This window comes from Mauremys mutica, chromosome 2 (assembly GCF_020497125.1).
Source record: "Mauremys mutica isolate MM-2020 ecotype Southern chromosome 2, ASM2049712v1, whole genome shotgun sequence".
Classification (NCBI taxonomy): Eukaryota; Metazoa; Chordata; order Testudines; family Geoemydidae; genus Mauremys; species Mauremys mutica.
In genome coordinates, this window is record NC_059073.1 from 229,563,600 (window position 1) to 229,587,498 (window position 23,899).

Consider the following 23,899-nt stretch of genomic DNA (forward strand, 5'->3'; position numbering starts at 1 on the left):
AAGATGTCCTTGTTTACTCATCCCAGGATGGCATTAGCCCTTTGCCCACAGTGCTGCACTAGGAGCTCGTGTTCGGCTGATTATCCAGCATGACTCACCAAATCTTTTTTAGTCACTGCTTCCCAGGATAGAGTCCCCCCACCCTTCCTGTAAATATGGCCTACTCACAGGCACTTTGTTCTTTGGCACTAGATGTATACATTTACATTTAGCTGTATTAAAATGCATATTGTTTGCTTGTGCCCTGCTTACTAAGCGATCCAGATCACTCTATATCAGTGACCACCCCCCCCAATTTTTGTGTCACCTGCAAACTGTATGAGTGCTGATTTTATATTCTTTTCCAGGTCATTGATAAAAATGTTAAATAGCGCAGGGTCTGAGACATTCATAACATTGACCTAAAAATCATGAGGTTCTTTAAGATGACTAAATTATGCTTTCTAGTCTGTTTCATGATTTTTGAGCTCCCCCTGCCTACCCACACTGTGTGTAACACAGTACTGCCATCTCCTGCAAATTTATTGCAAGCAAGGTCTTGCCAGCTGCTCCAGACACACTCCCAATAATACAAAGCACCTTTATGTGATTTTGGAGCTGATGCCCAGACATCTCACTCCCTCACTCTCATCCCACCTGGCCCTGGCAGCTACCTGGTCCCTTAGCTGCCCAGGTTTGCCCCGCTCCATGGATGACATGTCTTCCTGATGAGACAAAGCCACTACCTACCCTATCGCTGCTTGGAGGGCCCATGTGAGGGACAGTAGAGACTTTCTGACAAGGAATATCCCCCATTGACCTGCACAAGTCAATTAGTGCCCCCTACCTTTGTGTGCGCCCTGCTCCTGCTGTTCTCTTGCAGGAAGCCATCAGCTTGGCTTTGGGAAGCAGGGCTAGATGCTGAAATCTTAAATCCCCTTTACTCCTGGTCTGGAGAAGCAATAATGCCCACAGGAGGAGGGGAAGCCCATGGTCGCAGGCAAAGGCGGGTAATGATAGAGTCTGAGCGCTGAGGGCAGCACAGCTCCAAGCAGCTGCTGGCTGGTAAGGGAGCAGTGTTCAGGAATTGCTGAGGGGATATTTCTAAATGCCTCCCTGTAACAGTGCACCCAGGGAGAACAGCGAGAAAGGGGGCAGCAAGGGGGCTCAGCCGTACCCTCCCGAGGACAATGGGGAGAGGTAGAGATGGAATTACCTTGCTTTACTTCACAGGTTGTGAAGAGATTCCCCTCAACTGCAAGAGGACTAGTCCCTGCCTTGATAGGTAGCCACAAGGGCTAAGACAGTGGGAGGGAGCGGAGGGGATTGGGGAAGTAGGTAACTGTTGGATCCAAAGAGGGGAGGACAGGGAGGAATGAGTCAGGAAACAGGTAGGTGCTGGAAGCAGGAGGGCATTTTAAAAACAGGTAATTTTGTAGGGCTCTATCATGGGAAATCTTTTACCAAATGATCCCAAATGTGCACCTCATATTCTACTCTGGACCCGCAAAGTTTGAGGCCCTCTGTTTCTGACTCTGCCTTTTAGTGCACTCTGAAAAATTCGTCTTTAAACAGAAACACTTATTTCCAGCCTCTAAGCCAGCTCCTACTACTGTTCCATATGGAGCTTTCAGCACATTGGGCTACCACCGAGTAAAACCAAAATTGACCAAACAAAAATCGGTTATTAGATTTTAATTAGAGAAGTGGGTGCTCAGCACCTCTGAAAGTCAGGCCATACATTGTGAAAGATTTTGTGAGGCAATGGCTGGGGGGAGGAAGAAGGAAAGAGCAGAAGAGGGGCTGGAATACCATGGTACAGACTAATCCAAAATAGACTAATTTGAGCCAAACTGCACTGACACTTGTCTTAAACTACCATCCAAGGGATTAGCAAAATCTGCTGCTTAACAGTTAGTTAAAAGCTGGCCAAAACTATACAGAAAACCTTTAAAAGCAGCTGCATAACACACAAGGATGGGGCCTTAAATGTTAATTGTTTGAAAAGTTTTACAATTATGCAGTCCAATTACCAAAAGTTAGAAAAAAAAATACAGACTACATACTAAGTGATTGCCCCGTCTTACTTAATAAACTCTGTTGATGTATTAATGGCAAGTACAAGGTCCACACCTTATCTCTGGGTAATCTCATCCACAAACACAAATTCAGCTACTATCTCCATGCAGAGGGGAGGGGCTTGGGCACCCGACTGACAGGCTGGAAGGAGGTGCCTACCTTACACCCTCTCTTAGTGCTAAGTGCCTAAAACAGGCCAGTCCTTTCTCATCAAAAAAGAGCCAGGGAGAGACTAAGGCACACCCCGCCCCACCGTAGTCAATGGCCAGGGCCCTCAGTCACAACTAGGTGACTCACTTTCAAGTCACTGCTCTGTCTGACTTGGGGCACAGGCTTGGATCCGTCTCCCACGTTCCCCGCGAGTGCCCTGACCACCCGGCTAGGTGGAATGCTGGGGTGGGTCTCTCACTCTCTCTCCTGTTGATGCTGTTCCACTTTGTATAAATAATTAAATATTCATTGGGCCAGTGAGAGAGGGGAAAAAAGTAAGCAAGAGATTGACTCCGCACCGCAGTCACCAGGGATATGGAAAAGTCAGGGTCAAGTCTCTGCTCCAAGGAGTATGTACAAACACAGTGGAACCCTTTTAAGAGGGGAGATTGAGAGACGCCTACCCCAGAGTAGCCCAGAGGCTGCTGGTAGGACACACACAGCTAAAATGTGGGAGACTTGCCCCTGACCCTAATCAGGCAGAATGGGTACTCAAACCTGGCCTCCCCCAGCCCAGCTAGTGCTCTAACCACTGGGCTATTGGCTATAAGGGGGCCCACAGCCAGCTGCCTTTTGTGCAGATTACACATGCTCTGAGCACTCTGGCCCCATTGGGCCCTGCAGAGGTAGGTGTGGGGGAAGAAGGAGAGCTACCTAATTGGATATCCCCGCTGTTCTTAGGGATAAAGTTAGGACTTGGGGGATTTGTGCCTGCTCACCAGCAGAAAGTTAGGTGCCTGCAGTGTTAGGAGGCAGCGGAACGGCAGTGGAACCTAAACATTGGACATAGGTGCCTAAAGCAGCAGTTTGGAGCCTAAATCCTTTTGTGAATCTAGCCTAACAGAGATGGAGGCTCACACACACTCCCCGGGTATTGTTCAGCTGTGTAAAAACAACATGTATAGTATTCTGTGGTCAGTCAGAAACACTTACTAATAAAAACAGGACCCATCACAGTTTGAAAAGTTAAAATACAAATAACGTGTGTTATCTGGGGCAAAAAGCCACCATTTCTTAAAATACAATAGGACAACCCACCGTGCCATCACTGGACGTTCCACAGCTTTTTGGATTCTGAAGTATACAGAATCCACTTGGTCCTGCAGGCTGCTGAGAGCTTGTGAACTCAATAGAACCTTTTCCCACCCATCCCACTAAAAGTAGGGGGGGGGGCCCTACTGTGAAGAAATCTGCCATGCAAGCATTCCTTTAACCCACGCTGGGTGAGCACTGGTAAGCAGGGGATGGGCTGGGCGACAGGTTATGGTCAGGACACAGTAGTTTCCATGCACATGATACTGAAATGATGGCATAGCAGTTGATTTTGTGATTGCAAGCCCCTTCCTCTGCCATCCTGGAGCACTGCCTTACCTGAGCCTGTGGGAGAGCTAACCTTTGGAGAGATGGCAAAAGTGGTCATGGAAGGCCAGCCCCAAACACAGAAACATTTCTGGCAGCTCCCCTGAACCCATCAGTCACAGCCAGCTGCTCAGTGCCTCATGGTTCAGGCTGGGTACAATACTCTTTTTGGCCCATCAGCATGCAGCACTTGAGCCTTCACTTTGCCACGAGTAACAAGGCACCATGCTCAGCTGTGATGGTGGCACAGCATCGCTCTGAAGCCTCATCCACAATGCTGCAGGACTAAGCCTCTAATTATTGTAGGACCCCCCACTTCATTAGGAAGCAACCGCTGTGGGTTGTTGGCTCACCAAAGCTTTGGGAGCCTTTGGCTGTGCACATGAGTGTGCTGGTTTATTCAGAGTGTGTAATTCTCTCCTCCCTCATTCAGATGTGGTTGTGTATGAGGGGTGGGCCTGTATGTACTCCAGAATGCAGCAGTCACCTCTGCACTCACCAGTTTCTTCTGGCATGTGTCTCTGTGTCTCTCTCTCCCTTTCTCCCAAACCCCTCCAGCTGAAGAAATGCCTATGAGCCAAGGACATATTTCAGAGATCTCCACTCTTAAACTCTGCCATGGAGGACAAGTTGGCTTGCGGAGTGAATGGTTTCCATTGTCCTTCAACTCACACAAAAGGGGTCAGGGAGTGCCTCCCCTCCTGATCTGGGCACAAGAGACCCTACCACTTGCATTCCTCTCCCATGGTCACATAGGGAAGAGACGAGGAAGAAGTGAAGTTCTCTCCACTTTCCCCTAACATTTTAAAGGGACAAGCCAGCTATTTTGTTATTGATATGTAGGTATATCCTAGGTAAGATATAGGTATGGATTAAGGCAGTAACGCAAAAGCCTACAGGCCTCAAGCCTGTAAGACAATAGCTTAGCCAACCTGATGCTTAAAACCCAAAGACTTGACATAAGCAACTAAGTGACCCTATATCATAAGATGTCACGAGACAGAGCGCTGTAAAAACAAGTACAGCTAAACTGCTGGCAGGTGATCACAAAATACCAGTTTATGCTAGTTTTGGATATTTTAAGATAGGAACATCAGCAGATGGTCAATTGCAAGAATGCTGTGGTAACCAGGTAATGTACATGCTAATTTAGTTGAGGTAAAATAGTAGGTAGCTTGTAGGACACCCCAACATTGTTAGGATGAGGAAGTGTTGATATTGTAGGGAGTCGAGCACCATTATGAATACGTATGGCGACCATGCAACTTGTAATAAAAGGGCTAACCTAGGCCTAAGCATTTGGGATCTTCCTGGGTATGCCACAGTGACGACCACCTGCCGACCATCTATGTTACCTACTTCAGTTTCCTGCAAAGGATAGTGTGAGCATGCAAATGGTGAACATTTTGTATTATCTCTGCCTACTTTGCTATGTTGCAGGGTTTCTGATATTGCTGGTTGTACTAGTGAAAGTATCACAGATTCACAAGGTCTTCACTAAATGTGAGTGTCCTCATTCTAACAAGAATTCTTTGGCCGATCTGGAGGCAGCAGAACCATCCCAAACCATGGTATATTAAAGTGGAAACTCTAAAGGATCCCTAATTAACAATCAGGCAACACTTGCCTTCATCTGTATCTAGGAATGATGCACAGAAATTCCTCCAGCTCTAGAGCTGGAGAAACTCCTCTCAGTTTTATGACCTCAGCAGACAGTGGGTAATGTTTTGGGAACGGATCGTATCCATGGGCTTCAGGAGCTTGTTTGGCCCAGGAAGCCACAAATATTTGCTGGATTCAGCTCTTAGTAATCATTTTTTATTATAATCCAACTGTTTCCAATGGCATGAACATTCTCATAAAAAAAGATACATACAGGCTGTTTCCATTAACCAGAACCGATTATAGTGCCTAGAATAATGGAGCTACAGTCTTAACTGGAGCTTAAGCCCCACTGTATTTACAAGTAATTAATAAAAATTATAAACAAAGCTTCTTAGGAAACCATGCAGAGAAAACAAGATTTTAAAATAGGCATATTTAAAAATAAGTTTATTATCGCTAAATATAAAAATCTGACAGAGGTCTTCAAACATTTCTCAAAAACAAAAAACAAACAACAAAACTAAATCTTAAATATGGAATACAATTCTGTTGAGAGAATCAGCATAGATTGAAAGCAGGCTGGTGCCTGACCTGCTTTCATTTGGTCTAGTATCAATGTGTTTACAACACAGAAGGGTTTGTTCATCAGTCAAGACAAAGTAAAATTAAAATAAAAGGCCATGTACCTTCTCTCATCTTAAACAGTATATGCTCACTATAAGCCTAATTTAATGTTCATAAAATGAATGTCAAACATGTCCCTGGAAAAATGAAGGAGCTGGGAAAGGAAAATGCACAACCAAAACGCTTCACTTTTCAGTTTTGTTATTTTATTTTAGAGTGTGATTTCCTTGCTTTAATTAAGTATAACTACTTGGAGACATGATAAAACACACCGACAACACATAGGGACCTCAAATTGTTGAGATTTTTGTTTAAAGGCGTCAAAGAGCAAATACGGGCCCATGAATGTTAAGACATAAATTAGAATAAAACAAGCTTAGAGCTAAAACCTAGTCAGGATATTGAAATAGGGAAAATTAATATATGAAATAAGCCTTTAGCACTTCTGGGGTGTCCCTCTAGTTATAGAATAAGTATATTAAAAAAAAGCTAACATCCACATCTTGAGCAGGTATGCACTCTAATGCAATGGGGGATGTGTGCTTAAATCAGGCATCTGCACAAGTGCGCGCACACACACACACACACACACACGTTTTAGACCCTGATTCAGGAAATCTCTTAAGCATATGCTTTAGTCCATCCATGTTCAGGACAGTCCTTAGATGTGCGCTTAAAGTTAAACACATGCTTAAGTGCAGTCCTGAACAGAAAGACCTTCCTAAATCAGGGGCAAAATTAAACTCTAGATCAATGGTCCTCAAACTTTCTACCTCGTGACCTCCCCCTCCAATGGTGCCCCCCACCTCTCCCAGACAAGGTTGGGAGCCAGGAGCGGAGCGTGGCCACAATTGGGGCTGAGGCCAGAGCCATGGCAGGGCTGGGAACCAGGGGCTGGAGCCACAACCACGAGCAGAGTCGCGAACAGAGCCACGGCCGGGGCCAGGAGCTGCGGCTGGGGCTGGGACCCATGGCAGTGGGCAGAGTTGTGCTGGGTGGTGCTCCCATCCCACCCTTTGTGGGGGCTGGCCTGGGCCCCGCTATACCCCCTCCAAATGTTCCTCCACGCCCAACTAGGGCGGTGCACCCCACAGTTTGAGGACCACTGCTCTAGACCACGAAGTCCAAGTTTTCAAGTTTATTAGTTTTGCCATTTTGATTTCAGAGCACTGTTTAAACCCCCACATGAACCATGGGTACTTCCAGACTTATCATGGGATAGTCTCACTTGTGTGCTAGGAATCCATCCTCTCCCACACTACCCTGCTACACAAGTGATTTTTATACACTTGGAGACAATGTGGAAGCCTAAAGCCTTTAGTTTTTTCAGGGTAGTGGGGCCCTGGATTCAGTTGTCCCTTCTCTCTCATCTTGCCTTATCAGCACTCTGCAGGCAAGCAGAGAGAAATGAGTCCATCTTTGAAACTGTGTTTTCACCAGTAAGAGCTAGAAACTGTCACTACTAAAGTGTCTTGATTTAGATTTCAAAAGGTCAAATTAAAACTTCCCAGAGTTTTAATGTGATTAGCAAAGCACTGCAGTGCCAGGGAGAGAGACTTCAAAGGAGAGAAGCACATTCTTAACGAGCCCCCTTTCGCTTGGCTGTCCAGCTGAGCTTGGGCCCATCTTCAAAGTCTCTGTTTTTAATCACTTTAATACACTGGCACTGTGGCTGTTTCAAACTCCCCATTTTAGCTTTGCACAGGAAACACTGTAGTCTGGAAGCAGCACAGCTGGCTGCAAAGCAGGCATGAAATGGAGAGGTCGGGTGAATGGGAGTTTTTAGCCCTGCAAGGGCTTCGCTATTGCTCATAACAGTGCCTAAAGGGAACCCGGTGTTCTTTTAACCATCTGTTGCAAAAACCAAAAAAGAAGTTCGAAGCACAAGTGAAGGGAGGAAGTCCATTGAATGAGTGGAACCCTAACTTAAAAAAAGTATTCTATAATGGACACACACCCGGGAAGTGCAGTATTGACATAGGCATAAGCTACAGCGTTAGAATACTGCAGCATATTTAAATACATAAAATCTCGCAACTACAAAAAAAAGTTTGACAATTCTTAAACCACAAAATGTGTGCAATGTAAACAGTGACTGTACTTTAGCCCAAGATTTACTATAAATTACTTTTTCTAAGAGTGGAAGCATATAGCCCTTAAAATACCAAACACTTGTTTAAAATTAACTTCAAATTTAAAATTTTGCTTTTAAAAGTTAAGGGCCATACTATAAAATCAAGATGAGATGCCTGGGTATGTTTCAGTGATCCATTCATCTATATCTCTAAACACTTGAGTATTACTAGTTCACCAGAACATACCCATGGTGCCTTGATGCAGGGTGCAGCCACATGAAACTGTTGATTATGGTGTGTTAAAAGTATTCAAAAGGATGCTAGAGTACATTCGTTTTAAAAATAGCAACATCAAATCAAATAAAAAAATCTCACCCATTTCTAAGCAGAACTCTCTATTTGAATTAGTGGGGAGCTCTGCTCTAATGTCAGTGACACTGTATTACAAAGAGATATGACCTCTATTAAAATATGCTGACAGCTATTGCTCTCTATAGTATTAGTATCAGGTTGCTTTGGGATGTATCACGTCTTAGCAAACATGTGCATTGGATAGTCTGTGCTAGTGTCATACTTTTTGCTGGAGTTCTCAACTGAACTATACCAACTTCACACAAGAAGCAGCCTTGTATTGTGAGCCTACTATATTTTTGCCGTGGCTATGTAGAATCCCTGAGAGTATGCAACTGTCAGACAAAGGAAATAGCTGAAAGCATTTCTAAAGGAAACAGATGTAAAACTTCATACTGATAAAGGTTAACAAATCAGTGCTGTTCATGTAAGGTATGCAAAACAGGGCTATAACAGTATCAGCATGTGGGAGTAAAACCACATTTTAATCTTGTAGCTGTCAGATCAGTTCCAAGATGCATGCTTGTTGCTCGGCTGTGAGGCAAACACAAATTCTTTTAAAACTAAAAAGTGTCAACCCACTCTGGGAAAAAAACATATTTTTGTCTCTGAACTTTTAAATCATCAGTGGTGTTAGTCAGAAAAATAAATAATAAGGTTCCTTTGATTTAGTAATTATAAAGAACAAGTGACTACATATTGGGCCATGGCTGGCAACCTGGTATATTGAATAGTTATTCAGTTTTGTCACGGTTTCCCGAGAAAGCCCGACCAGCCAATTGCAAGTAAAAGAGCCAGTTCTGCATGGAAGAATGGAGACAAGGAAACTCTTCTGAAGAGCAGTGTGCCCCACATATGCAAAACCATTACTGGTCTGTCTGCCTATCAGAAGCAGTAAGATTGGTGGAAAATGTCAGTTCTGAAGTTAAAAAATTCAAATGAAGTCACTAACGGTGTTCTACTTTAGAAATTAAGATCCTTCCCCTCTTTGCACCAGTAAGTTTGGATTTTCCCACTGGTAAAAATGTGAATGCTGGGAACTGTCTCCCACTATGAGAGAAACTTGGAGCAAAAGAAAATTCCACTTTTTAATTCATTCCAACTTCACAATTAGTTTCTTTTAAAATTTACTTTATAAGAGGATCTCTCTGTCCTTTCCTCCACTCTCCCAGAGCATCCTGAAGAGAGCTAAGAAGCCAACTTCCCCACATCACCTCAGTGAAGAACCTTAGCTGTAACCATGAAGAAACCACTTACTGGGGGACATGGCCTGGAGTTGTTCTGACATTTGTGTGGATTACTCAGCATTTATGCTAAAGAGAATTACATGTGTAAATCCCAAGGGTACCTGGCTTCATTCTTAGTACTACAGGTAGTGGAATAACTGAAGCAAACTCTGGCCAAAAAATATTCAATTCTATATGTAAGCATGAATAGAAAATGCCTCAGTTTTCAGAAGGGCTCAGCACCCACAGCTCTGAAAAAAAAAAATCAAGCCAATTACTATTTATCTATTGCTTTTGGTGTCTCCCTCAGGCATCATATTTAAAGTTTTTGGTCTTTTCCTATAGCTGTTTTGTGCTTTCTTCAAAATTTTTAATGTCCTCTGGATAGAACGGTTTGAGTGTTAAGTATATAGCTGTGCTTCAACCATGGAATTATGCTTAAACAACCTGTTCTATAGGAATCCAGGCACAGGGTGCATTACACATCGCTGGAATCCTCTTGGTATCCTTGATTTGCTGGATCTAAGCAAAAGCATTTCTCCTGCGAGATGGCAACAAAAATTTCAAAATGTCTCTGAAGAGTTGTTTTCTCCTCTATTTCTAATGGCTCACCACTTTCCCAAGCCCTTCATTCTGAAGTGTTCCTCCCTTCTCTCTAATGTACAATGTGAAATTCACCCCATGCAGAAGGCCAGCAAAAGTCCTATGCACTAAAGATCTACTTAAACCCTGAAGTGGAACTAAATTGTCCAAATACCTTGTGCTGGCCCTCTACACGAGGTCAAATTTCACTTTTTAATCAGTTGACTAACTATAGGGAAAGCTATTAATGCTTGACTCCAACAGTACCAGTGGACGTTTACTCGTATCAATGGGAGGAAAGCGTGGCAAAAATCCCCATTATCCTTAATTTGCTGTCAAACCTTGACACTTTTGGATTATATACTTAGAGCTGCACTAATGTGTGATGGTTTTATGAAGAACTATATTTCCCCCCTAGGACTGACTCATTTCAAACCCAGCCTTTTGTAACCCCCATTGGCAAAAAACAAAACCAACTCACGCCCCCCCCTCCAAATGCTAATCTAAAAGCATTTTTATATAATTTGTTAGATTGCTGGTTGTGTTTAAACCACAAAAATACCCAGCAGCAGTTATGGGATTTGGTTTTGAATGGGCCCTTTAAAAAGAAGGCTATAGGCAAACTTTTCAAAAGCACCTATGTGACTTAGGGTACGTTTACACTTACCGGGACGGTCGACGCGGCGAGTTCGACTGCTCGGAGTTCGAACTATCGCGTCTGATCTAGACGCGATAGTTCGAACCCCGGAAGCGCTAGTTCGAACTCCGGTACTCCACCGCGGCAGGAGGAGTTGCCGGAGTCGACCCTGGAGCCGCGGAGTTCGCTTCCGCGGCGTCTGGACGGTAAGTAAGTCGAACTAGGGTAGTTCGAATTCAGCTACGTTATTCACGTAGCTGAATTCGCGTACCCTAGTTCGACCCTCGAGCTTAGTGTAGACCAGGGCTTAGACACTGACGAGTCTATGCCCCATTGACTTTCAATGATACTTAGGTGCTTTTGAAAAGTTTATTCTGTCTATTACCAGGGTAAATACAACAGGACCAATCTTCAGCTACTATAGATGGGCGTAGCTCCAGTGGAACCAAGGGGGCTTTGCCAATTTACATCAGCTGAGGATTTGGCCCAATGGCTCCAGCACTTAGCACTAAAGCCTAGTTAACCACACAAGGGCAAAGGAAGCACTTGTGCTACTAGTACCAAGATCAAGGTGATGCATCTTGACAACCTTCTCTCCCTCTGCCATGCAGAGGCCTCCCCCTGCTGGGACATTAGCAACAAGGCTGGTGTCACCGTGAATTTAAGGATTATCTTTCCGTCTCTCTCTCACACACGCACAAACACACACACTCCCTCACAGCTCCAGGAGCAGGTGCCTAGTAGCACTGGAAGAGACAATCCTGTTTTCATGGATCTGTGAGGAGGTGGAGAGTACCTAGGACAACACAGGGAGAGCATGCCTAGTGTGATGGGCTGACCCTTAGGGGAGGCCCAGGGACCCTGGCCATCAAGGCAACACTTGCAGTAACAGTCTTTACATTTTTTTTTAAAAACAGGGCTGCGAGTAAAATCAAGTCACCAGTATAAAACACAAGGATGCAACCCAAATTTACCTCAAGATGGGACCAGACTAACCTCTCAGTTAATAAGGTAGAGAGTTCTACTGCCCCCTTTTCTGCTATCTGTGCAGCACAGCTCTCACTAGCCCTACCCCGCCGCTAACACAGATGGAGAGAAGACCAGTGAAATGGAGACTAGCATCACAGCTTGGACAAGCACAGAACAGGGTGAGGGCAAAATGATGACATCAGCACAGCATCTGTGCTCCCATCAAAGCTGCCCCTCCGCATGTGTGGTGCCAGCAGTATGCACTGGAGCAAGAAGGCCCAATTCTGCTCTGTTACATTCATGTAAAAAAGAAGAATGATTTAGCCCAAAGGTTTTCACCATGCAGACAGTTGTGGCCTTCAAAGAAACAGCACCTCTTAATTTAAAAACAAACAAGATTAAAAATACACACGCACACCAATTCCTCCACCTCCCATGCTAAGGAAAGATACAATGAAGAGAAATGGCATTCAGAAAAGCTCATTAACAAATGCAGTGCCTGAAGTTTTGAGGTACTGTGTCACTGTGATTATACCACCTCATCTGACTCCAAACCATGTACTTCATAGAGAGTGTCCAAGATATTCAGCTGGTTTTCCATGGCTGGCAAGTAAATGTTGAGGTCTCTCTGCATTGCATTATAAAAAGCTTCTTCCTGATCATCACACTTCTTCACAGACAGTGCTGCCACAAAGTCTTCATATGTTGGTGCTGCCCTTAAAGCCAACTGGGAGAGGAATAGAAGTTTAAAATCTCAAACTTGGAAAGTGACTTTTGATGCTTCAACTTTTGCGTCCCCATTATGAGACACTTTACAGAGGCCTGATTTTTTAGAAAGTGCCTGTACAGCATATTTTGTGACTACAAGTGGTAATTTTTTATTTAGACTTTAAAAACATTAAAATAACCAACATGGGTACATTTTCAAAAGGAGTCTATGTCTAATTTTCAAGAACTCAGAAACCTGGAAGTCTAAGTCCCATACTTAAGTCTTTTTTTTAAATAATTTTACCCCAAATCTTGCTGCTGCTTCTTCAATCATGAAAAGCATTGTATTTACATCTGGCTGGGACTTTACATAGTCTCTCCAATACAATTTATAACAACAGACACCAGGGGGCACTGCTAGCTTGGTGGTAGGACAACCTGTTTCCTTGGTTACTCTATTTGAGTAAAGTGGGTCTTGTTTTCACAACTATTAAGTTTCAGTCTTCCCTCCAACTCTACTCTAATGTTTCATGCACTGGAGGTAAGAACATCTTGAGGAGACAGAACCTATTTCCAGAAATTCATTTAAAAATATTAGGAAAAGATGTCGCTAGTGACACACACTAAAATATTCTGACTTTATTTTTATTTTCCTAGAAAAGACCCTATACGATGTGTGGCAAGAGACATTTCCAGACTAAATCTAAAATAGACAAAAATTCTTAACTAAAAGAAAAATAAGATTTCTCCGTGAAAATCAAACATTAAACATTAAATGATAGCCTTAACCCTTGCCTCTGAGGCAGAGATCTAACAAACTGAACATCTTGTTAATTCTTTCGGTACTTACATTTTAGTACATTTTATCAGGTATCAACCATAGCATAAGACTGGACAGGTGAATGCAGTCAAGATTCTGACTAGCTGAGTCAGCAATTAAGATGTTAGCACTTACCGCAAAAACCCCTCGCACAACCCAGCCATGATGCTGCCGTAATGTCTTGCCATAAGCATTGTCTTAAAAGAAAAAGAAAAAATAAGTTTCCAATGGTATTTTTTAAATTTTCTTCCAGCTCACTTCCACCTGGCTGTGAGAAAGGATTTTTTCTTACAACTCCACACAGCATTTCAGTGTAAATAGCCAGCCTCAGGTCTGTCCCTGCTCTCAATTTCTTCCAAGGGGAGCTCTTAAACCCATGCGAGTTAGCCACTATTCCTGTGGCTGGCAGTAGCAGTAACCAAAAGGCCTAAAAATGGCTGTCCCAAACATTCTCTGCACTCACTGGAGGGCATGGGAGAATTCTCCACCCTGGATACAGCTGCTCGGATTACTTGCTGGACATTATTTCACGAAAAGTGCTTTAACAATTTTCTGCAAATGAAGAAAGTTATTCACCGGTATGTTTCTTCGTTATCTGACCATTTCTACAGATGGTCAAATAGGATTTGGCAAATAAGTTACCCAATAAATCCTCTGTCAATGGAGACCAATTTATTTGCAAGTATAATTTTTGTTGTCTGATTAGCTCTGCCCATGCCTCGCCCCCACGGTTCTCCTCCTCTCTAGTACTCTGTTCAGTGCAAGCTGCTGAGCACTGTGCCAACTGCACCATACTATGGGGAAGACCCTCTGTACAGGGGCTGAGCAAACACTACGTGCTTAGTACTGTCATTTCAGCTCTGTGCACTTTCAGCAGCTCCCACAGCCAGCTGTTTAACATCCTAAGCACTGTGCTTTCCCATGTATACAACAGATACAGCACTTACTGTGCCTACCTCACAGGGAGGCTCAGTAAAGAAAAGCCCTATATAAGCATAAAGTTTCTTACGAAGTTTTAACTTGCTTTAAGATACATTTGCGGTTGTTCCCCCCCCCATTTTTAACTACATATAAACACACAGTTGGGGGGGGGGGAAAATCCCATCAAATAAAGACTCACCTCGTACAATGTAGTTATTTGTAAATAGGGTATTTGGCTCAAGATTACAGTTTTCAGAGAAGGTATTTCTTGAAGGCGAGCTACAGGGAATACTAATTTTAATATTAATAAGAGAAGAACACCCAGACCCTACATAATGGAGAAAAAGCTCAATTATATAAATAAAAAAGTAAGACTAAAAGAAATTGGCACTTACTCAGAGCAGTTTGAATATTCTTTTCTCCATTCTTAACTTCTGTCAAAAATCCCTTTAAAAACTTTAAGCCTCTGTCAGGAAAAAAACAAAAAGAAAAAAAAAAAGCATAATATTTATCACCAGACAGCCCCCACAAAAATTGCTTAGTGAAATGGAAGGGTGTGTAACATCACTACGTATGTATACAAAATATCATTGGTTTCACATAAAACTTTAAACCATTTTGGCCAAAATGGGACATTACTAAAGGCTGCTCACTGTGAGCAGAGTCCCTGTCTCATTGCCTACGTGGAAATGCCTGGGCCTATTCACTTGTAACAGCAAACACAACATTGACTAGACATTTTCTTCATCTGGATAAAGAGATGGATCCATTACTAATCCCTTCCAGCCACCACTCCCCAACCCTCCAGACAGGCTGTGCTCCAAATCAGAGTTCATGTGCCGTAGCCTAGGTCCTCTGGATGACTCAGAGGCGTGGCAGGAATAGTTACCCAACAAGACTATTCAGTTATTTCTCTAGGAAAAAGTGGGTATTTAGACCTTGTGATTGGTATACCCAATACTGGGATGTTAAATTTGAACACAGTGTGTTTGGACTACTCCGGTGTGCAAAGAAACTAGCAAGAATTGCTTCCGGAGACTGATCTACATTGGTGAAGGGATCTGGATAACATCCTAACACCTACAATTAAACCGAAGGTTTGACACTTGGCAATTACCTTTTTAGCCACAAAAGGGCCTCTGTTGCAGAGTTTCTAACGTGTGCTACCTCAGCACTCACTTCATGCAGCACTATCTTCTGGAGAGTGTTGAACTCTTCTCTGCTGGTTATATATTTCTGATTTATTTTCTGAAGAGAAGGCAACAGTTTATACTTTTACATGGTTCCATTTTATATAACAAAAACATTCTGGCTCACAAGGGCTATTTACCAGGCCTCTCACACATAAAAGGAATTCCAGTTCCCAGATTAATTCTTTGCAGCGTACATGGAGTAGTACACTCCAAATCTGAGGGGGAAAGTGCCTTGCTTTGTTCAACAGCCCTCTGAAATTTTAAATCTGGAGTGGCAGTAACGGGCCATGAAGAGAGTCCTGTCCATTTTTCCCGGGGAGAAACACTTGTAAAAAACACAAGCCAATGCAATCAGACTGTCTTAACAAGCTCTTGTTGTATATATTGGAGATATATGTTGCCTTTCCACTCTCAGTACTATCTTTCCCAGTCCTTTTTGGTTTTTATAGCATTCTTTTCTGTTAAATTGTATGTTTTTTATGCACTTGCTCAATGCTAATAGCTATAGCAGGACCCTGTGCTGTGGTAGAAGAGAAGCAGGCACATTGGGTAAGCGAGGAAGCTCTTTATTTTCCATTTTTAAAAAGTATTTCTTTGAAGCCTGAAATAAGTTATGTTCCCAATTAGGTGTTTAATGTTTTCTTTTAAGTGATAAATATTCTTTTACTTCATCTTGTGAGTAGCACATGAAACGTTTTCAAGCGTGGAGCCAAAAGAAAATGTTCAGATTCAGAGGCGGCTCGTCAGCTGGTGTAAAACAGCACTGATTTCAAAGGAGCTACGCTGATTTATATCAGCTGAGGACCTGGTCTCACAATGTACTCTCCGGTTTCTGCTTGAGGAAGGAAATGTTTCTTTTCAGCCTACAGCATTAACAAAGCGGATGTGGCTAGTGAGGCCTTCACTTAAAACACTATCAGTACAGAATCTAAACAGCAACTTAAATCATATTCATTAGCTGCTATAATCTAGCATGCGGAATGGTTTATACCAGGCCATCACTCAAACGGAGTTTAAAAAAATCTGGTTACACACAAAAGTTGGACTGTGTTGAAAAAATATTCTGGACTTACAGTGCACAGTGTAACATCCCTTTCTGCATTTTGATCTGACCAATAGGAGTGTTATGCAAATATTACAAAACCTCCAGATACCAATCCCATCCCTGTATATTCCATATGCCTGACCTACCTCCACCTGCTCCAAACACACCACACACTTCCTTTGTAAGGGTTACTGTATTGCATTAGATCCTATGTCACTCTGTGTTTCTACACACAATCATAACTGTAACAGCAAGCCAGCTGGGTAATGGATACCGTGTGGGCGCTAGAGATCAGTAAAACCTCATGGTTTTAAACACATCTTTAACCTCTCAGGTATTAAAGATGGAACAAGCCACCTATTGCACCCAAAAGATGGAAGAGACAAGGAGGGAAAGGAGTTCTTTAGAGCAGCACAAGAACGTACTACTTGGAATAATGGGGTGAAACTAAGCAATGTAAAAAAGTTATGTTGAATTATCAGGGGAAAACCCGATTCTAATGATGAGATCTATAAGAATGCTGAATAGTTTTCCGACAGAAGTGATAGCAGCCCACCCCTTGAATCATTTACAATCACAAAAGGAGAAATTACAATTATTATTTATTAAGTACATATACTGGGGGCCAATCCTGCATTGTCTGGAGTGTGGAACAGTGGACTTGCTAAAGAAAAGGCCTATCTAATTTCCATGATTTTAAGATAATCAATAGATTGAGTATGGGACTATTGTTCATATTGTTATATGCCAGTTTGGTTGTACATCCTGACTTAAGGAAACTGGTACCTCCCTTTATACACTATTTGTTTGGGTGTTTCAGCATCTGTTTAGTCTTAGGTAGAATATCTTAAGTTCTGTTTGGTGAAAAGTCAGTGCTAGAAATGGCTATTACCTTGATATTACCTACAAAATCCATTTTAACAGGAGCAAAGACTGTTGGTCCAAGTTTGTCTAGAAGAAAGAAGGCAACATTTTTAAAGCAGTTTCTTAGTACTCATGACTCAGCAATATCCATTTCACCTACTACCAAAAAGCTTTTCTGAATAGTTAAAAGGAGAAATAGAAAGATGGAAGTCTTTTTCTTCCTTCTGTTACAGGGCCAAAAACTCCAGTCTGTACATGAGCCAAAAAGACACCAAAATAATAGGAACTAGCTCTTATAGCAAGTTTTAGCCATAGATCTTAAAGCACTTTATAAACGAAGTCAGTATCCATATCCTCAAATAGGATTAAAGAACTGAATGATCTTAATGAGCCTGAGCCACACCTCAGCCATTTCTCTTATTAGGCAGCAATCAAAAAGGATTCATGGCATAGCTGCTAGAGACACTGACTGTAGTGAAAGTAAGTAACCACTTACCCAAGACTGGCACTATCGCGTAACACGATTGCAGAAATTCCTCTGTGGGTATGCCGTCACACTCCTGGAGTTCAATGTCACTAAACCTGGAGATTCCAGTATAAACACAAAGAAAACTTTAAATACTCCTGTCATACTTTACCCACAAACAATGGAAGAAGGGTTTGCTTTTTTGGAAGGAGGTCACACTGCAATCAATATTTCACAAGAACTACATACTGAGTTTTGTTCTGTAAGGGACATGAATGTTTGAATGGAAATCACAAGTTTTATATACAAAGACATATACGCCCTGTTTGCTTGCTCACAAACAAGTATAAAAGCTGGAATTCAGATCTTTGATTCCGACACATTTACTGACAAAGGCAAATTTTACATTATGCCTGTATGGTGAGGGCAGAAGGATGAGCTTATGGTTAACGCACTGGGCCGGAACTCAAAGTGACTGGTACCATGCCAGAGATTGAACCCAAATTTCCCATGTGATCTTAGTCATCTGCTTTTGCTCCTCAGTTCCCCACCTGTGAAATGGAGAAAATGTGTGTCTTGGCTATTTCGACTGTAAGCTCTTCTCACTACATGCAGGTACCGTGCCCAGTGCAATGGGGCCCTGATCTCAGATTCTGAATTTGGAGGTGGAGAACGGATTATCATTGTTTCAGCCTGTTCCTACACTCTTAAGCATTAGAGAATTATATTTTACACTACGGCCTTTTTTGTACAGTTTCAAGGGAGAAACTGTATTACACACCTGCTTCATTTGAAAATGGCAAACTATACATGCACTGAGCCACTAGCATAACCAGATCCTTTTTACATCAGTTTCACTGTGCCAGCTTTTGCTATTGGTGAATGTAGCCCAGTGTTTTTGACAGTACAGAAACAGGCTCTTAATCACACCAAGGAAAAATAATTCTCAACCTAGAGACGTACCACAGTCAATTTAGCAGAGACAGATAATTACTTTAAATAGAGTAGTTTTCCAGCTTGTGATTAATTGACCAACAATCACATTTTCAGAAGTTCAACAATTATTGCTGCCAGTTACTGTTGCAAAGGAATCACCCCATGGATAGTGGGGGTGAGTTAGGGAGGGGGGAGGATAAAAATCACAAAAAGTAGTATTTAAGTGATGGACCTTTTACCATAGTACTCAACTATTAGACTTCCTTGTTCCAACTCCTAGCACTACAAAACGTATTATAGCTTTACTACAAACAGTACAATTTACAAAATTATCTCCGTTGGGATTTATTTAAGTGAATTCGCCATTGCATGGATCAAATGCTCAGTTGATTAAGGGTTTTAACCATACAGTCTCAATATACCACCAACTGTTCATCTACCGCATGCAGGAGCTATGCTACCTATTGTTCATGACACTGAAGAAGGTAGGTAAATCCTCTTCTTTTCCTTCTCCCCAGTGTGATGGAGCTGGTCCACTTATGGAATCCATTGCCAACTGCAGCGATTCGTTGGCACAGTTGCCCTCTATGGGCATCATCTTGCTTTCTCCATCGTCTTTAACTTCATCACCTTACATTTAAAAAGAAAGGAAACCTCAGTTGCTGAATGATACCAGGTATCTAATTTGAATGAGATTATTTGACTAGTTCTTCTCTTGTTATCTACCTTATTAATTTAATGGTGTCTTCTAAGGTATTCAGAATGAATGGCTCTATTGATCTTTGCATGAACACTATTCTACAGGCCCTAGAAGGACTACACAATACTGGCTACTCTCGCTACTCAAATTGGAAGAGCCCGAGCTCCATGGAAGAGATGTCACTTTGTGAAATGTCATCACATCTTTTACTTAATTCATTGTTTCCTTTGTCCATTGAAGGGGAAAAAAATGCAACTCAGACTAAACATGTGTAAAAGGATGGCAGTGTTTGCCTAAGACATCCGATGTGAGAGCCGTATTGAACTTCCTGGGAAAGGATTAAACGTTGACTCACACGTGTCCTGTTATCTTACCCGGATAGAAAGGGCTGTGGGAGTGGCTTGGTGGAGAAAGGATCTAGGGAACCCTAAGTTCAGCCAAGACTGGGGAAAAGGTTTGGGCTGAAAGTATATTGTATTACCATGAATTTCTAAGTAAATGAAAACCAAACCCAGGGAAAAGGGGAAGTGGACTTGGTTTTAGAGCAGGTGGGAAGAGGAGACCTCTCATCAGACAAGGCTGCACAACATCTTCACAGTAGGAACCCGTGGTCGTTTTCCTTTCCAATTACTGTATTTCTGATTTTTCAACTATTTCTTCGGCCTATGCAAGACCAAACTAAACTGAATGGGGGAAAACAAGTGCAGAGGAAATTCTGGAGAGCCAGTGAGAGAGCTAAGTACTTGTGACAGACACAGCATAATTTGGTAAGCTGAGAGGAACCTTGATACCTCTTATGTTTGTGCACAAATTCTGCTAGACCACCAGTTGCTAGAACCTGTTCTGCATAATGTACAGTAAGGGAAACACAAGAGGTTTGCGTCTGACCTAGTCTACTCAACAAATAATAATAATAAAACCTCAAACACTCCAACACAGTGTCTCAGGGCTGTATTCCATCGTATACTGAATTGTTTTGATATATCCACATTAGCATAAGTATCAGGCAATTCCTGAAACAATGCCAAATCAAAATATAAATAATATGTTTTAACTTTGCCTATTTAGGAGAGATGCCAGCTGGAGTCATGGGTACTTTAATACAATGCTGTCTGAATAGTGGTGGAATTTTCCTAAAACAAATAACCTCTTAATTTAAGGGGGAGGAGTTTGGGGTTTTTTTGTTTTCTTTTTGAAAGATATGTCAGTGCACGTATGAGTGAACTGAAGACCAGCGGCTCAGAACCATGCACACACAGCTCCCATATGCACTCTTGATAATCTGGCCTTTAGTATTTGAAAAGGGTGCCGATGGAGGGCCTTTGGGAATGAAGCCCCTGGTCCACAGAGCATGTGCAGTGCAAGTGTTGCCTGAGTGCATTGCCAGTTTCTGTCAATTGTGACCCAGATGAGCTCTAGTGTGAGAGAGCAGTTTAGTCCTGTACCTCTTCAGTTCTTGGTCTCTCTCCTAAGGCCACCAACAAGGGTGTGAATTGTGTTGGGAAGACTTAACCCCTGGGAAATGGACAGAGAGCAAAGTAAAACTTCAGTAATCTTGTAACAAGCCCTGACATACTCCGTCTCTCTTGGGAAGTGAGATATCTCACACTCTTGTAAGACTGTTTGTGCCCAAAAGTACTAAATAACCACCCTGGATAATATTTCTTTCCAAACGTTTACCTGTCAACTTCTTTTCAACATGGTTTTCAGCTGAAACGTCGCAGTCTCCCTCGTTAGATTTCAGATGTGAGGGTATCAGAGTGTTAATCAGGGTTTGGTCACAATGATTAATTTCTGCCTTTACGGAGCCATTTTCACAACTGTTCAATTCCATCTGCCTGAAGGAGGGGAAAAAAACACAAATGTAAACTAAAGGGCAAATGTAACACTTCGCTTGGCTTGTCTCTTCCTATCAAACTGTATACAACAATGTGAAAGAGGGACTTGAAATCCAAAATAGTTGCCAGTTCTAGATTGCTGTGAGAAACATGGTTGTCTAAAAACATAAGAAGGAACCATGTGGCTCCAAAAATGTTTTTCCAGTGTGTATATTTACTGAAACAATCCTAAGCCACGAATATGGAATATTTGAGAGGAAAAAAAGTAGATACTTTATTAAAAAAGAGGGGCACAGCCAACTTGAAATCCAGTTGGGTTAAAAAAAAGGTAAGGGGCAGATATTGTATCTGAAACAGTCCTGCTCCGACAGTTTTAGTCATATTTTTCTATCTCCCCCTCCCCCAGATATCTTTTTCTCCATTGTTTTCTGAGTGAACAGCCCAAACATAAATAACAAGTGAAAATGGCCATGCAAGTGGGAAAACAAACTATACACAACAAGTCATCAAATGCCCAAAGAACTTCTCCCAATCTCAGTTATAGTAATTTAAGGTATTATTTGTAACAATAACGCGTAAAAAAGTTTTCAGACAGAGTTGCCTTTAAGGAACTGTTCATGCAATTAGAACAAAAATCAAAATTTTATGCTAAAAAGGAATTAAATATTTACTGGAATTAGTCTACTGTTATTAAAACTAAGAAAACCCAGAAGAGAGATTACCCTTTTCAGCAAACAGAATATGTTTTAACAACTCTTGTTTTTTAAATACTCGTCTTAAAAGATACATCAGAGACCTGGGGAAAATGTTTGCTTTGCATTGGAAGCTGACAGGGGACACGCCACCAGTTCAGATGAAGGTGGTTGTGACAGAGCAGATTTTAAAGAAATGTTCCAGTGGCACATTATACTGGCATTGGTGGCATTATTGGTCACTGCTGCGATGGACAGCTCATTCACTGCCTCCTGATACCTTTGTTTTCTGCAGCAGCACTCATAATGGCAATGCAGGGAGCAGAAATCAGAGGTGAGGAAGAGAGCAGTAAAGTGTGTGTGAGATGGTTGGCTAGCCACCAGCAGCAGAAGGGCATAATAAGGATAATGGCAAGAGAAGTCACCAGGAAGTAGCCAAGAGGGAAAAGTGTGAGCAAAGTGAAAGAAAATCCACTTAGCAATAGAGTTTGTGCTTGTATCTGGTATTTGCCATATCATCAATACATTCAAAAAAACATAAGAGAGTCAGACATAACCAAAAAAAATTATGCCATTCTTAGGGGGAAAAAAAAAAAGTGTCAGTGTACCTTTCTGTTGTAGTGCTACTGGAGGAGACGGGAGGGGTTACCTATAAAAACAGAAAAATTATCCTTAAAATAAAGCAGCACTTTGTGCTCCTCAAACTTTACATTTATTAACTCAAATGGAAGTCAATAAGGAAAATTAAGCTTATGCTTCATACTTCCCTGATCTGGGGTCCATATGAACATATGCAATGAGGTTTGAACCATGAAAATATCGGACCCTTCTCAGGTAAACGATCTATTCCGACAATTACCGGGCAAAGATCAAAAAAGAGGCTAATTCCCAGGCAGCGTACTGCCTACCTCCACAAACAAAACAAACTAAGTATGGCAATCCTGTGCGAGCTGGGGAACAGGAGGGGCTATTGTGAAAGGCTGGGTAAAGGAAAATGAAACCCTCTTCCTATGTTTAAATTAAAAAACCCTACACATGCCAGATGAAGAAACATGTATGCCTTCCTCCCTTCATCCTAATCGGTTGTTAGCCAGGAGAGCTGCCCCAGCTTCACAAATATGCTTGGGGAATTTGAGACCGTGACAGTGAGACCAGTGACATGAATTCTCCATCTTCTGGGTAGCTTACAATTGCAGACATGGTGCTGGGCTTATTTTTAAAATTTATTTGGGGCTTCCATTGCAGCTAGCACACAGTCACAATATTCTGGGCCATGGATATTCACAGGTGGATCAGTCCCAAGTATTACTGAGCAAGGAGTTTAAACTGCTATTAACAGTAAGTGAATGGTGACTTAAATGTACAGTCGAATCCTGCATCACTTGCAATCCATATGACACACCAGGATATCACCAGTGGATGGTTACTATCTCGATCCTGGGCTAAAACCCCCATTCCTTACTGCCACAGCTACTACTTTCCAGGAAAGGCAGTATGCTTTCGATGTTGAGATTGACCGCAGAGATTGCACAACATTACCTTGTTTGATTTGAGAACAGCCAAGTGTGGAGATCCCGATGGGGTGTGATGTATTAACTCAGAAGAGAAGGTCACATTTGCAATCTGCATACATTCTTCAAGAGTCTTCAGGAAGGTGTTACATGTTGATTTCAAGAGAGCTCCCATATCAATTCCATTCTGTGAAATAACCAGATGGCAAGACACTTTATTTGCCATCAACTCCTACTCCGGAAAGACTGAAATTTACAAAACCCATCATCCCAACAGTCGTGTTTCTTAATCATCAGAAGCTCAATATCTTCAAAGAACTAAACATAAGAGGCCATCTGATCACAGCAATGACAGCAGACGCTATTGGGATTGCATCTTCTGAATATATTCCTGTTGCTGTCAGCCTCCACTGACACCAATCTCAAAATGCAGCATTTCAACAGCAACATCTAATTACATGCCACATGCCCAGAGTTAAAACATGGTAAACACATGCCATGGTGAATTC

General features: G+C 42.1%; 1 protein-coding gene across 4 annotated transcripts in view; it reads right to left on the reverse strand.

The window, feature by feature from the left end:
- Window positions 1–12,117: 12,117 nt before the first annotated feature.
- PLEKHA8 (pleckstrin homology domain containing A8) overlaps window positions 12,118–23,899 on the reverse strand; it is a 33,795-nt gene continuing 22,013 nt past the window's right edge. For all 4 annotated transcript variants that reach the window (XM_045004543.1, XM_045004545.1, XM_045004544.1 and 1 more), the window contains exons 5-14: window positions 23,419–23,577; window positions 22,488–22,528; window positions 21,030–21,187; window positions 19,111–19,279; window positions 17,744–17,829; window positions 17,276–17,334; window positions 15,263–15,393; window positions 14,541–14,611; window positions 13,360–13,421; window positions 12,118–12,423 (exon numbers count right to left, since the gene is read on the reverse strand). In XM_045004543.1, the coding sequence (XP_044860478.1) occupies window positions 12,226–12,423; window positions 13,360–13,421; window positions 14,541–14,611; window positions 15,263–15,393; window positions 17,276–17,334; window positions 17,744–17,829; window positions 19,111–19,279; window positions 21,030–21,187; window positions 22,488–22,528; window positions 23,419–23,577 (1,134 nt within the window). In that variant the 3' untranslated portion in view covers window positions 12,118–12,225. The remainder of the gene's footprint in view (window positions 12,424–13,359; window positions 13,422–14,540; window positions 14,612–15,262; window positions 15,394–17,275; window positions 17,335–17,743; window positions 17,830–19,110; window positions 19,280–21,029; window positions 21,188–22,487; window positions 22,529–23,418; window positions 23,578–23,899) is intronic.